The following is a 13,298-nucleotide window of genomic DNA, read 5'->3' as shown; positions in this document are numbered from 1 at the left end:
TTTTATAGATGATGAAAATGCGACTTTGAAAAATAAACATGTTTTTCTCAGAAAAGCTAAATGAACCAATTATGGCTGTTGGTTTCCTCCTGGGTAGTTTTCCTGACGGCGGCCCGTCTCACCTCCGCCGGGCCGGTCCGTCTCCCGGTTCTGGTCCTCCTCGCTCACCACCAGGGAAACGTAGTAGGGCAGGATGGCCATGGCGTCGATGATGTTGAGCGGCCCGCGCAGGAAGTCCAGCTTGCTGCGGGCCTGGACGAAGCGCAGGACGAACTCCAGGGAGAACCAGGCCACACACACCGTCTCGATGATGAACATGTTGTAGCATTTGGAGGAACATTCGCCCTGAGGATCCAGAGATGGAAGAGGAGCGGAGCCAGGGACGACAGCGAGGAAGACGGATGGAGGGGGCACAGCAAGACAAAAGTCCTGAGGTCAGATAATCATCCATTAATAAATCATGAGTTACTAAAGCTCTGCTGCTGCTGAGAGACATCACACCCACACAATCCGTCATTAATGTAATTGAGAAGAATTCAGAGATTAATGCAGCCGTCTGTGGAAGCTGCAGCAACCAGTCAGGTTCCCTCTGACTGCTGACATGGAACAGCAACAAAATAATAAAATCCATCAGTTATGAAAGATTTTAGGCTTTGAAGCATCAAACTAGTTTCTAGTTTTGCATTTATTGTTACACTTTGTCACAATGCTTCACTGCTGCAACCTGATTTCACCAGTTTGGTAAAAACTAAGAAACTAAAGACAAGTGGAAGAACTTACAGAGCGTAAATATTTAGGTTTTATAATTGTTTATATTTGTGCTTTTTTCATTCTTAGTAAGTAAAGTTTATTTTTAGATACTGGACCTGTTAACAACTCTTTGCATATGTATTTTGTACAGCTTTGGCTTATTGCTCTGAATGTGTTGCTATTTTCAGAAAATGGCCTTTCTGTGAGTCTGAATGCGCCGGTTAACCACTACTGGAGCCACATTCACCCATTAAAACACATTTATTCAAGGCACAACGGGGGTTATGTTGCTCAGGGGCCACTCAGGGCCACTGAGGTCCGGTCCATGACGAACCGGGTCAGAGACACGGAGCCGCCCTGAAAATAATCAGAGATCTGATCTTTTGTGTCTTTTAGCTGCAAGTTTGTTCTCTAAATAAAATATAAATAATAATCTGCACAGTTTGAAATCTTTTTCCTGAGATCCTCCTCTCATCCCTCCCTCCATTTCCTGCCCTTTTGTCATTGCATTCAGCCTGCATTTGTCTTTTTCTCCTCCGTCTCTCTCCATCCCTCTCCCCTCCGTTTATTTCCACCTCTCCATCGCTCATTCTGTTTGCTCTGCGGTCGCCCGCTCTCCTCCATCACTCTGTAAAACAGACGTCTCTTCACACCTCCTGCTCTCGTCCTCTGTGCCGTTTCCTCGTCTCAGTGTGACGCTGCGGTTGCTGCAGCTCTACAGACCAACTCATGGCTGCAGAACGCTGACATTAATCTGTTTGTATTCTTAAACGACATCAGGTTACGTCACATTTCATCCAAAACAGGACGAAGGACATTGTTTAACACTCCACCTCTGAAGGATTTACGCTCTTGTTCTGGCGTCTGGTCTGGGAACTTTGGATGTAAATATACATTCACTGCCACTTTATTAGGTACAGCCAGCCTGCTGTTTGCTTATGCAAATGTTCTCACTGCAGCAGAAACGGACTGATTCTGACCTTTTCACCAAATAAAAATCCAATCTGTTCCACCTCCAGATGTGAAACTAAATCATATCCGATAGTTTCCAAAGCGTCTGCAGTCTGAACGTCGCATTTTATCCAACATGCGTCAAAATCAGCAGCAGAAGAATCCAGACGGTAAATCTAAACTATGGCTGGAAATGATGATAATGAAGTGATGGAAGCAGTCTGAGTCAGTGAACGCATCACATCCCAACCCACCACTGCTGGTCCGACTCCACGTCCAAACAGAACCAGAAAAGATTAAACATTTTTATTAACTTAAACAGTTGAGTTTTTGAAATGGTCAAAAACTCCATGATTTTGACCATTTTCCAGAAAATTTGCAGTAAACTCACAATTATGGATTAGCATAAAAAATCTGGATTTTATGCTAAAACCTGGAGGGACTGAACAGAGCAGAACATCTCCACCTCATGCCGCCCCCAGACGGATCAGCGCCCTGGAAGGAGAGCCTTATTAGTGCCCCACCGATGTCAGGAAATTATTTACACTGATCATTGAATCTTTGCAAGGACTGCTCTAAGTTGCTTTTTATATTAACAGCATTTCATATTTTTACAATTCATAGCATTTTATATTTTATTTTTATTTATTTTTTTTATTTATTTTATTTTTTATTTTATCTACAACTACTACTCAGTGGTAGTTGTTATTGTGTCTTGTCTCTATGCTGTAACTGCGAAGTAATTTCCCTGCTGGGATGAATAAAGTACTTCTATTCTATTCTATTCTATTCTATTCTATTCTATTCTATTCTATTCTATTCTATTCTATTCTATTTTTCTATGAATGACAACAAAACAAAAACAGCGTCTGAATTATTAAAACTGCCTTCAAACTATTCTGGTGACAGGAAAACAGAAAACGTTTCCAGCTGCGGTCTAAAAACATTTATCTTTGCTCATATTAACAGATTTATAGTTTGAGTATTTTAGTATTTTAGTTTAGATTTATAGTTGTAGATTAATGTAGTTGAATTCTGATTCATTCGTGTGTCAGGGTGGATTTATTGCTTCACGCGCCGCTGTGGGTTCTGCTGCCCACCGAGTGAAAAACGGACCAGATCCAAACAGATTTCTCCAGAGGAACCAACTGGGGAATATTTAGTTTAGAAACGGCGACGGATTCGATGGTTTAAAGGTTCCAGAGTTTCCTCTTCCATAAATCAAACCAAACTGTTAACCTTTACTCCTCTGCTCCTCAATCTTCCCTGGATTGTTTTCCTCAGACCTCTGCCAGGCCGTCCTATTAATCTGAGACGTTTTCATTTATTCCCCTCGTTGCTGCTGACGTTAGGCCCCATCAGGGCTGCCTGACCTTTGCCTGACCTCTGCAGAGGCGGCCATTTTGTTACGGTTGCAGCTCGTCACCTCTGACAGCTGTGTTCAGTCCAGTTTGAAAATAAAAGCAACCGCAGAGATGATAACCAAACCCTGAGCTTATCGCCCCTGGATGAATCCCTCAGGAAGTGACATCACTTTTCATCCAGGCAGCTTCCTGTGTGGTGTGAAAGTCAAATTAAGACAAAAACCACCAGGAGGGGAAGAACGTTAGGAAAGACATAACGCCTGAAAAACACAACAAATGATGCATTTCTTTACATCAACTGCAGGATTTTAGTAATAAATATTGTTTATACATACTAAGGATAGATTAAGAGAAAAACGATTTTTTAAGTTACAAGAATAAAGTCACAACATTAGCATAAAAGTCTTAAAATTATGAAGGCAAAAAGTGATTTTAATGAGAAAGGAGTTTGGGAAGATTTATTAAGATGTGAGGTGACAGTTCAGTCCTTCTGGTTCTTTCTGTGAAATAATCATTTAACATTTTAAAGTCCTGCTGAAATATTTATTTGTTGCAGAAGCTTAACTTCACAAAATGTTCAACATTTCTTCATTTTAATTTTTTGTTATTTTTGGTGTCTGGGAAAACAAAGACTTTATTCTGGTTCTGTTATGGCTTTGTTGGTGTGATATTACAATTTTATTGTTTTATTATGAGCACTAAGAAAATACTGCAGAACTATAATTTACCTAACAACATAAAAACCCTAAATAACATATTTAGACATTTTAACAGCAAAAACAAGTAGAGTGGGATTGTTAGGCTTAAACTTACAAGAAAATAATAATATAGTTTGTAAAACAGACGATTCAGAAACAAACATGATATTAAAGGTCGGCCTAAAACATTCTCATGTTTTATTCTCAGCAGTCGAGTTTTTCTCTCCTTATTTACATCCAAACATGCAATAATTACAACTGATTCATCGTGATGAATTGATTATTGAGATGATCAATAATCGATTGCTAACTGGAGAACGGAGACTCAGAAAAAGGTCATTTGACTGCAGCTGCAGCCTGAAGAGTCTAATAAACAAATTCTGTTTATTAGCAATAAAATGTTTCATTTAAAAAGTTAATTAATTATTTGCATCTTTCAATGTATTTCTAACATAAAAAGGTTTAAATGAAAAATCTGCAGAATGGAGTTTTTGTGATCTGATAAATCGTCAGAATAATCGATTTTTAAGTATTAGTTAGCTTCCTCCCTGGCAGCAGTAAACCAGTACTGGATCGACCAGTTTGATCAGGAACTGGTTCTGTGTGAACTGGACGTTTTGTTCATGGATCCTCTGACGCGTTAGCGCAGCGTTAGCGCAGCGTTAGCGCAGCGTTAGCGCAGCGTTAGCGCAGCGTTAGCGCAGCGTTAGCGCAGCGTTAGCGCAGCGTTAGCGCAGCGTTAGCGCAGCGTTAGCGCAGCGTTAGCGCAGCGTTCCAGTCTGAAGCTGACCTGCGTTTGTTTTAGTGTTTCCAGTTTTCCTTGAACCTCACCGTCTCGTTCTTTTACCTGCTGCGATGATTCAGCAGCCCGGCTGGAAACGAGAACAACAGAAATGATGACATTTCGCTTCTCAGTGAGTTTTCCTTTGCAGCAGACCTTGAACAATCCTCTCAGGTTTTCCCTGCGCTGTATTTCAGATTAAAGGAAAGACGGAACGGGACCAGAGGACGGCTGGGGGGAAACAGGAAGCTGTGTTTCTGTGTGTCGAGCCACTCGTGTTATTAAAGAGCGAGAATCAAGTGACAACTTCATCCGTCACTTCGCTGCTTTCCAGTTACCAGATTTCTGCAGGCAAACATAACAACAGAAAACGCTGCAGGTGTCAAGGTGAGATAAAGAACAGAAACACAAAGAGCATTAAGACAACGCAGCTTCATCTGGTTCACCAGAAACACCTCAACAGAGGAGAAATGAGATGAACGGAGATTAAATGAGATTAAATGAGATGAAATGAGATGACCTGAGATTAAATGAGATTAAATGAGATGAACGGAGATTAAATGAGATTAAATGAGATGAACGGAGATTAAATGAGATTAAATGAGATGAAATGAGATTAAATGAGATGAAATGAGATTAAATGAGATGAACGGAGATTAAATGAGATTAAATGAGATGAACGGAGATTAAATGAGATTAAATGAGATGAACGGAGATTAAATGAGATTAAATGAGATGAAATGAGATTAAATGAGATTAAATGAGATGAACGGAGATTAAATGAGATTAAATGAGATGAACGGAGATTAAATGAGATGAAATGAGATGACCTGAGATTAAATGAGATTAAATGAGATGAACGGAGATTAAATGAGATGAAATGAGATTAAATGAGATGACCTGAGATTAAATGAGATGACCTGAGATTAAATGAGATGAACGGAGATTAAATGAGATGAAATGAGATTAAATGAGATGAACGGCGATGAAGTCGAGGGTTGGAGGTTTGCAGGTCTGCAGACAGGAAGCAGCAGCAACAGGAGGAGGAAAGCTTGTGGTGAGATCTGAGGTGAGGGGATTCCTTCTCATGCCTCCATCATTCATGCAGCAGGATGCAAAGCCTGGGCTGTGATCAGTACCACTGTTGCCTAGCAACAAGAAGGTCCTGGGTTTGAGCCCCAGGCTGGTCTCTGGGTTCTCACTGCCAGGGCTGGACCACTTGACTGAAAAACGTATTTTAATATAAACGTTTCATCAGCCGATATCGATGATTATTGATTAGTTTTTTGTTTTGAATATCTGAAATCCTGAAACTGCTGGCGTGACGTTTCCAGTTCCAGAACATGGTTTATTTTTAAACAGTTATGAGACATCGTGGCAAAACCTTAAATTACTGCAAGCTACTCAACGGGTTGTTGCTAGGCAACCAAAGAGTGAGCCAGTTAGTTGACGCTACCCAGGTAGTTTAGGCCTTTCCTCTGCCTACATCCCCCAGAATGCTGTGCGGCTCTGGATCAGAGTTTAGTGAAATTATTGAATATTCTTTGATAATGATCTAATTTCTATAACGCTAAATATTATTGATTTATTGCCTACATATTAGATACAGGAAGGGATGAAGATCAGAACTGCTGGTTCTGAGGAAGAGGAGAACCTCAGAGAAGATTCATGTCCCAGTAAAATGTCACATAATGCCTCCAAAATATTCCTGATGTAACATGTTTTATTTATAAAGTCGCTCCTTTAAATAAAACAGTTTGAACCAAAATCTTCTCATTTAGTTTCTGAAATCCACGAGTTGAACTTTTAAAAAACTAAAACTTTTACTTAAAGTGAAAGTTTAAGGAAGCACATTTTACTTTTAAGTAACATTTTAGTCATAACTTTAGTTGTATTTCTGGAAAATGTATCTAAGTATCTGAACTCTTGAGTACATTAAGACCAACTGCACCAATCAATAGATCAATATATTGGAACAAGTGATTAGATGCAGTTGAGTTTTAAAAATACAACAAGTCGTATTTTGATTTGTGTTTGTTGGGATGCGAGTGTGTCTGCAGGTACAGGTGTGTTGATAAAAGGTGCTGCGATCCTATTGGCTGGGAGCCTGCAGCATCTGACTCCGACCTGCAGAGGGGAGTGTGTGTTTGTTTCTGTGACGTAACTGCTGGGTGGAAACCTCCAGAAGCAGAGCAGCTGCTGTCATTGTGTTTAAGAGAGTAATTAGTCTTAGACCATCACGTCACTTCCTCTGTTGTTCCCCACAAGGCCACCAGGGGTCCCCAAGCGTTTCCTGCAGCGCCGTTCCCACCTGTTCACAGTCATTAATTAGTCTCTGAATATTAACAGACCTGTTTACCATGCTGTTGGTTTCTCTGCGGTTTCTATGGCAACCAGCGGTTTGGTAGGATCATCAGTCTGTCCTGAACAGGTAGACCAGGCGAAGCAACACGGAAAAGAAAAGGCCACGTTTCTCTGACGTCATCAAATATAGTGAGAATATTGAGAATTAAAGTAAAGAGCATTGGCTTTGAGAAGAAATGATCCATATTTTAGAACTTGTTAAATGTTTAAAACATGAAACTAAAACATTCATCAGTTTCTTCAGGAAGCAACTTCTCAGCAGGTTCTGATATTTTTTCATGCTACTAATTAAATGCACAAAAATATTAATTTAGAAAAATGTTTCAAAAGTCAAACATTTTTCCCATGTTTTTCTTTCAATCTCAGGTTTTTTCAATTTTTGAAATTTTTATTTGACTGCAATATTATAGAAGAAAAAAAGACAAGGAGATTTCCGTGTTTCAAAAGTAAAAAAAATCTGCTAGGAAAAACTCAGAAATTTGTTTACGGCGGTAAAGATGGCCGCCGCCTCTGGATGGATTTTAAGGTTGTTGAGAGCGAAGCGTGGTCAGCAGACGGTCAGCAGACGGTCAGCAGACGGTCAGCAGACGGTCAGCAGACGAAGGAAGCTGATGAGCAGAAAGCTCTGGGAAGATGGCGGACAGTGTAGTCAAGTTTCTCTGAGCTCCCTAAGAGTCTCTAAGTTAAATTATGAAGTAAACTACTAGTAAATATCGGTAATATCAATACTCAGCTTGTATGAAGTATGAAGAAAAGCAACAAGTTTCTGCCACCTGCAGTCAAGACTCTGCTTTCTAAAAACTCTGAAATGATCACGACTTTGCTGTGGTAATGGAGTCAGCTGCAGCTAGCAAAAGGGAGAGGGAAGCCAGAACCCCGACTAGAACCTCGACCAGAACCCCGACCAGAATCCCGACCAGAACCTCGACCAGAATCCCGACCAGAACCTCGACCAGAACCCCGACCAGAACCCCGACCAGAACCTCGACCAGAACCCCGACCAGAACCCCGACCAGAACCTCGACCAGAACCCCGACCAGAACCCCGACCAGAACCTCAACCAGAACCCCGACCAGAACCCCGACCAGAACCCCGACCAGCACTCCAGAAAAAAACACACACATGGAAAAAAGAGCTAAAGGTTCGTCCCAGGATCAAATGAACACTGAGGCTATTTTAAGAGCTATAAGTTCCTTAGGACAGAAAGTAAATGACCGCATGGAAGAAGTTGGCTTGCAAATAAAGCAGCACAGTGTTATGCTAGCGGCTATTGCTAAATCGGTTCAGCTCAACTCAGAGGAGCTAAACGATTGCAAAAAGAAAATAATAGAATTGGAGAAACAAGTGGATACACTCTCCAAAGAGAACATGCAGTTGAAAGAAGGAGACCTGAACAGTGAAAGATATAAAAGATTTGGTGCCTCGGCATAAAAGGAAAACTCTAGTGAGAACATCCGAGATGAAGTTGTGGCGCTTCTGTGCAAAATTGCACCTGATTTGGCTTCAAAGATGGATGAAGAGGTTGATGTTGTCCAGAGTGGGTCGAAAGATGCATAACAGGGACAGACAGGTTATTATTCTGTTTGTGAGACGAGCCTTGAGAGACGACATCTGGAAGAGAACTAAAACTTGAAGAAGGAGTTCGCTTCTCTGAAGATTTGACACCAGAAGACTGGAAAGCGAGACAAGAACTGTGGCCAAAAATGTAAAAAGCAAGAAAAGAAGGCAAAGCTGCGGGTTTCAGGGCCCGTTTGGGTTCATCAGAGGCATCATGGATGTTTCTACAGCTGAGAACTGAGATGCAGCAGAAATGAACATGGAAACTTAGAGGACAGTTCTGTTAAAGTCTCACTCAAGGTTTTTTTCACTCTCCTAAACCGTTTGTTCATCTGTTCTAATTTTCAGATAAAAAATGATTTTTCTTTTGTTTCTTTTAACATAAGCGGACTAAAAGAAAGCTAAAAGTCGACACTGACCTTTTCACAAAAATCACAACATGTAGATTATTGTATAGTAAGACATTAGGTAAAAACATCATTTTAAAGCATGATGAAAAAACAAACAATTGAAATGTGATGGGACTCTAAAGTTTTTAAAAATGAGTGATTTTTTTCTGCTCTGCCGGGATGCGTTGCCAGGATGAGCAGCTCATTTCTGCTCCTCTTCAATAATCCCGCTTGGCAGATGAAGGCAGCGGATAACAGGCGTGGAATCTGCTTGGCGCTGCTACAGATCTACGCCCACAGAAACAGAAAACCATCTGAATGCTAATTAACGGCTGGGAAGCATTCTGCGTTATGACACCTAATTTAATATATAGGAGTGTTTGTGAAACCGTTTGCAGTCCGGCTGCTGCAGGATGAGCTGTTAGATCATAGGGAGAAGATTTTATACCAAAACTGCTTAAATTTATCATTGCTCTTGACCTTCTATGGCAGGCCGTTTTAACATAAAATCTGTTTTGTCTGACTACATTAATTACATTCCAGAATTCTAAAAATGAGCTTTGACTAGACACTAACACATATTGACTTGTTAATAAAAAACATCTAATTCATTTTGAGTTTTCTTAAAATGAATTTTGATGAGTCAGAATTACAGTTCTACATATCCATTCGTTTTGCTTCCAAGAAATCTGCAATTTATTTTGCACTAGTCAAATCTTATACATCTCCTGATGCATAATGACATTTAATACTGATGTCATTCCAGATACCTTTAATTAGCATTATGAGTAGGCAGAAGAAAAGCTCATATCTCAGATTTACTTTAATTGTTGAAATCTGAAATATGTTTCAGATAATAATTTATCGAATCAAATTGAAACTTCCGTAAAACTTAACGGTAAATCTGACGTCATTTATAGTCGGTTAATTAAGAAATCTCTAATTAATTTGTCGAGCTAAACTAATTCCAGACATCTGGAATGGAAATGTGGTGAAGCTGGAACTCAACACCGCTAAGACGAAGGAGCTGGTTATAGACTTTGGGAGGTCCAGACCAAAGCTGAGACCAGTCGCATTAGAGGGAACTGAGGTTGAGGTCGTGGACTCCTACAAATATCTTGGGCTGTGGCTGGACAGTAAACTGGATTGGTCAAAACACACTAGCCACCTGTATGGGAAAGTGCAGAGCAGGATGTACTTCCTGAGGAGACTGCGGTCCTTTAACATCTGCAGCAAACTGCTCTGGATGTTCTACCAGTCTGTGATTGCCAGTGTCCTCTTCTACACCGTGGTGTGCTGGGGAGGCAGCATATCCAAGAAGGACACGTCCAGACTGGACAAACTGACCAGGCGTGCCGGCTCTGTGGTCGGCATGAAGCTGGACTCTCTGGTGACGGTGGCAGAGGCGAGGACACTGAACAAACTGCTGGACATCATGAACGATAGCAGCCACCCTCTACACGCCGTCATCAGCAGCCAGAGGAGCCGGTTCAGTGGCAGACTGCTGCTTCCCAAGTGCCGGACCAATAGATTTAAGAACTCTTTTGTCCCCCATGCCTTCAGACTGTACAATTCCTCATTGGGGGGGGAGGTGACACAGGACAGAGGGTGGAAGGAGTAGTGACCCCTTGTATTTTTCTCCATACTTATCAGGTCAAACCACATAGTGCAATACGATATCACTGGTCAATCTATCCGCCAAATTCTTATATTTTTTTTGTGTTGTATTTATATTTACTTATATTCTATATTCTTATTCCTTGTTTCTTGCATAATTTAAGGTTTTTCTTGCATAATTTAAGGTTTTGTTTACTCACATTTGGTGTGTATCTTAGTATTTAATTTGTATTTTGTATTCTTTTGCACTTTTGCTTACTGTGTGTTAACTTTGTTTTTTGCCTGGGAGCTGCTGGTAACTTCAATTTCCTGAGGGAGTCTTCCCAAAGGATCAATAAAGTACAAGTCTAAGTCTAAGTCTGATATTATGTAAAAACAGCTTGCCATACACCTTCAGTGTTTTCTCCTCAAAACCCAAAAGGCCTTTTAGAGCTAACTGAGCCGCATCACATCTAAATGTGAGCAGAAGTGTTGCTGAAATGGGAAATATATACCCAGTTATTCATGAGTTGGTTTATTACTCTCCATATTTCACCATCTGCTGCTTTTCTGCTGCTTTCCTCTCATTTCCTCCTTTACATTCTAACTTCTCTGGAATAAAATCTCTTCTACTGTGAGCCTCAGCTGAAGCAAATATCCTGACATTTAAATAAACTTTTACTACATTATGTTTGATTAATTAGAGCAGCATCATAAAGCAAATACAGAAAGTTTAAACTAGAACATGATTTTATTCGCAGCTCCTTTCCTAAAAGCCTGAGAGCGGATCTATGATGAATGATTCTGTTTTGTCTCCAGGATTCAGCAGCTCATCAAGAAGACATGATGAACACAAACCAATAATCGGAGGATTCGCTGTGACGCCTTTGCTCTCTTTGTTACGGCCTGAGACTCAGGTGTGGATGTGAATCACACAGAGCAACGCTAATACAACGCTAACGCTACACTAACACAACGCTAACGCTACACTAACACAACGCTAACGCTACACTAACACAACGCTAACGCTACACACTCCTTCAGGTCGGACTGCTCTGCTGCAGGCGGACGCTCATTCATGCTGCCAAGTCCAGGCAGCAGAGAGATTGGGTAGCAAATCACATGGTTCCCTGAGAGTCGGTCATTTTTAAAAATTGCCTTGTTGATAATGGAATCCTACAGAAGCAGGACACATGCTTCCATAAACAGAAACTCTGCTGAGATTTGATCAGACCAGCGACTTCCTCTTCCAGCCGCCGTCATGGTGAAGCATCGATATTCTCTGTTAGTTCAGCAACTTTATAAAATCCTGCAGTGAGCCTCCATCATGACCAGGCTGACCTCTGACCCCATTAAACAGTGATTAACCTGGAAGGAGTCAAACTCCTCGTTACAAGCCGTGTGATCATAATGAATGAATGAACTTTGCTGTTATGCATAATTTAAATGAGTTATTCGCTGTAATTTGATTGAGGCGATAACTCAGCCCACTCCTGATGAAGACAAGAATGAAGAGAGAGAAACTTTATCTGCAACACTGGCAAAGTCAAAGGTAGCATCTATGAAAATGATCTATAAAAAAATCTGTATTTTAATCCAGCAGGATACTCTCAGATTAAGAAAGTATAGAGAAATACATCATAAGTAACAATTATTAGTAACCAAAAAACTGAAGCTACTTTAAGTTGATCGAGGTTTTTATTGTTTTTTGGAACCGATTAATTTATTAGCTTCATGTTTTCATGAGGTAGAAATATATAGGGTTCCTTTTGTAAAGCAAAAGTTAAAAATGAACAGCAATAATTTGGGTCAGAGAAAAACTGGCTTAATTTTTCAAAGTCATATTTTCTCCATTTTATTTATTCATTTAGAAAATGTTTCAAACTATGTGGCTATTTAATTAGCAAGCTGAATATCCAGTTCATAAGTTAAATGTGAATATGAATAAATATTTAGCTAGCAAGCAAAAACTAAATATTTTATTAGCAAGCCTGCTATTTAAATATTTATTTTGGATCTAAATATTAATTTTTGCTTACAAAACATTTTGTTTGCTAAACATTTAGCGAGCCAGCTAAAGCTAAATATTTAGCTTTAAATAGTTACTGCCAAGATAAATATTTAGAATTTATTTAGCAAGTTGAATAAATAATCCTCCCGTTTCCTGTGGTTCCAGCTGGTTTGCTGTTTGTTGTTGGGTTTTATATTTTCTATAATTGCAGCGTTATTTGTTTTGCATTATTGCGTTTAGTTTGTATTTTCCATGCGTTTGCAGTGAGTCGCTGTTTGCTGCATCGGTCAGCCACCAGGAAGTATCTGAGGATGGAAACGTTTCTGTAATCCTGTAGATTTACGTCTCATGTTCTTCTTATTTCACGTCATTCAAGATGTTCATCCTTCCGGTTCCCCTGGGAAGGCGGAAAATATCACAACGATCTGTTTGTTACCACGTCTAACCTGGACATGAACAACAAAAACGGCTGATTTTCCTGGAGATCAGACCGAGGATCCGTCTCTCCTCACGCTGCTGCCTGATCTCGGTTCAGTAACATCCCTCTGGTCTGAGAAAACTCCCAGCCTCCTGCAGCCTCCTGCAGCCTCCTGCAGCTTCCTGCAGCTTCCTGCAGCCTCCTGCAGCCTCCTGCAGCCTCCTGCAGCTTCCTGCAGCTTCCTGCAGCCTCCTGCAGCCTCCTGCAGCTTCCTGCAGCCTCCTGCAGCCTCCTGCAGCCTCCTGCAGCCTCCTGCAGCTTCCTGCAGCTTCCTGCAGCCTCCTGCAGCCTCCTGCAGCTTCCTGCAGCTTCCTGCAGCTTCCTGCAGCCTCCTGCAGCTTCCTGCAGCCCCCTGCAGC

General features: G+C 40.8%; 1 protein-coding gene across 1 annotated transcript in view; it reads right to left on the bottom strand.

Annotated features, from left to right (window-relative positions):
- The window catches only part of kcng4a (potassium voltage-gated channel, subfamily G, member 4a), a 29,326-nt gene that overhangs the window by 4,932 nt on the left and 11,096 nt on the right, over positions 1–13,298 (bottom strand). The window contains exon 4 of the mRNA XM_032549077.1: positions 123–345. Coding sequence (XP_032404968.1) covers positions 123–345 — 223 coding nt within the window. The remainder of the gene's footprint in view (positions 1–122; positions 346–13,298) is intronic.

The sequence above is a fragment of the Xiphophorus hellerii genome, chromosome 2 (assembly GCF_003331165.1).
Source record: "Xiphophorus hellerii strain 12219 chromosome 2, Xiphophorus_hellerii-4.1, whole genome shotgun sequence".
NCBI classification, from domain to species: domain Eukaryota; kingdom Metazoa; phylum Chordata; class Actinopteri; order Cyprinodontiformes; family Poeciliidae; genus Xiphophorus; species Xiphophorus hellerii.
The sequence above is the reverse complement of the archived record's forward strand: the minus strand, read 5'-3'. Positions and strand labels throughout refer to the sequence as shown.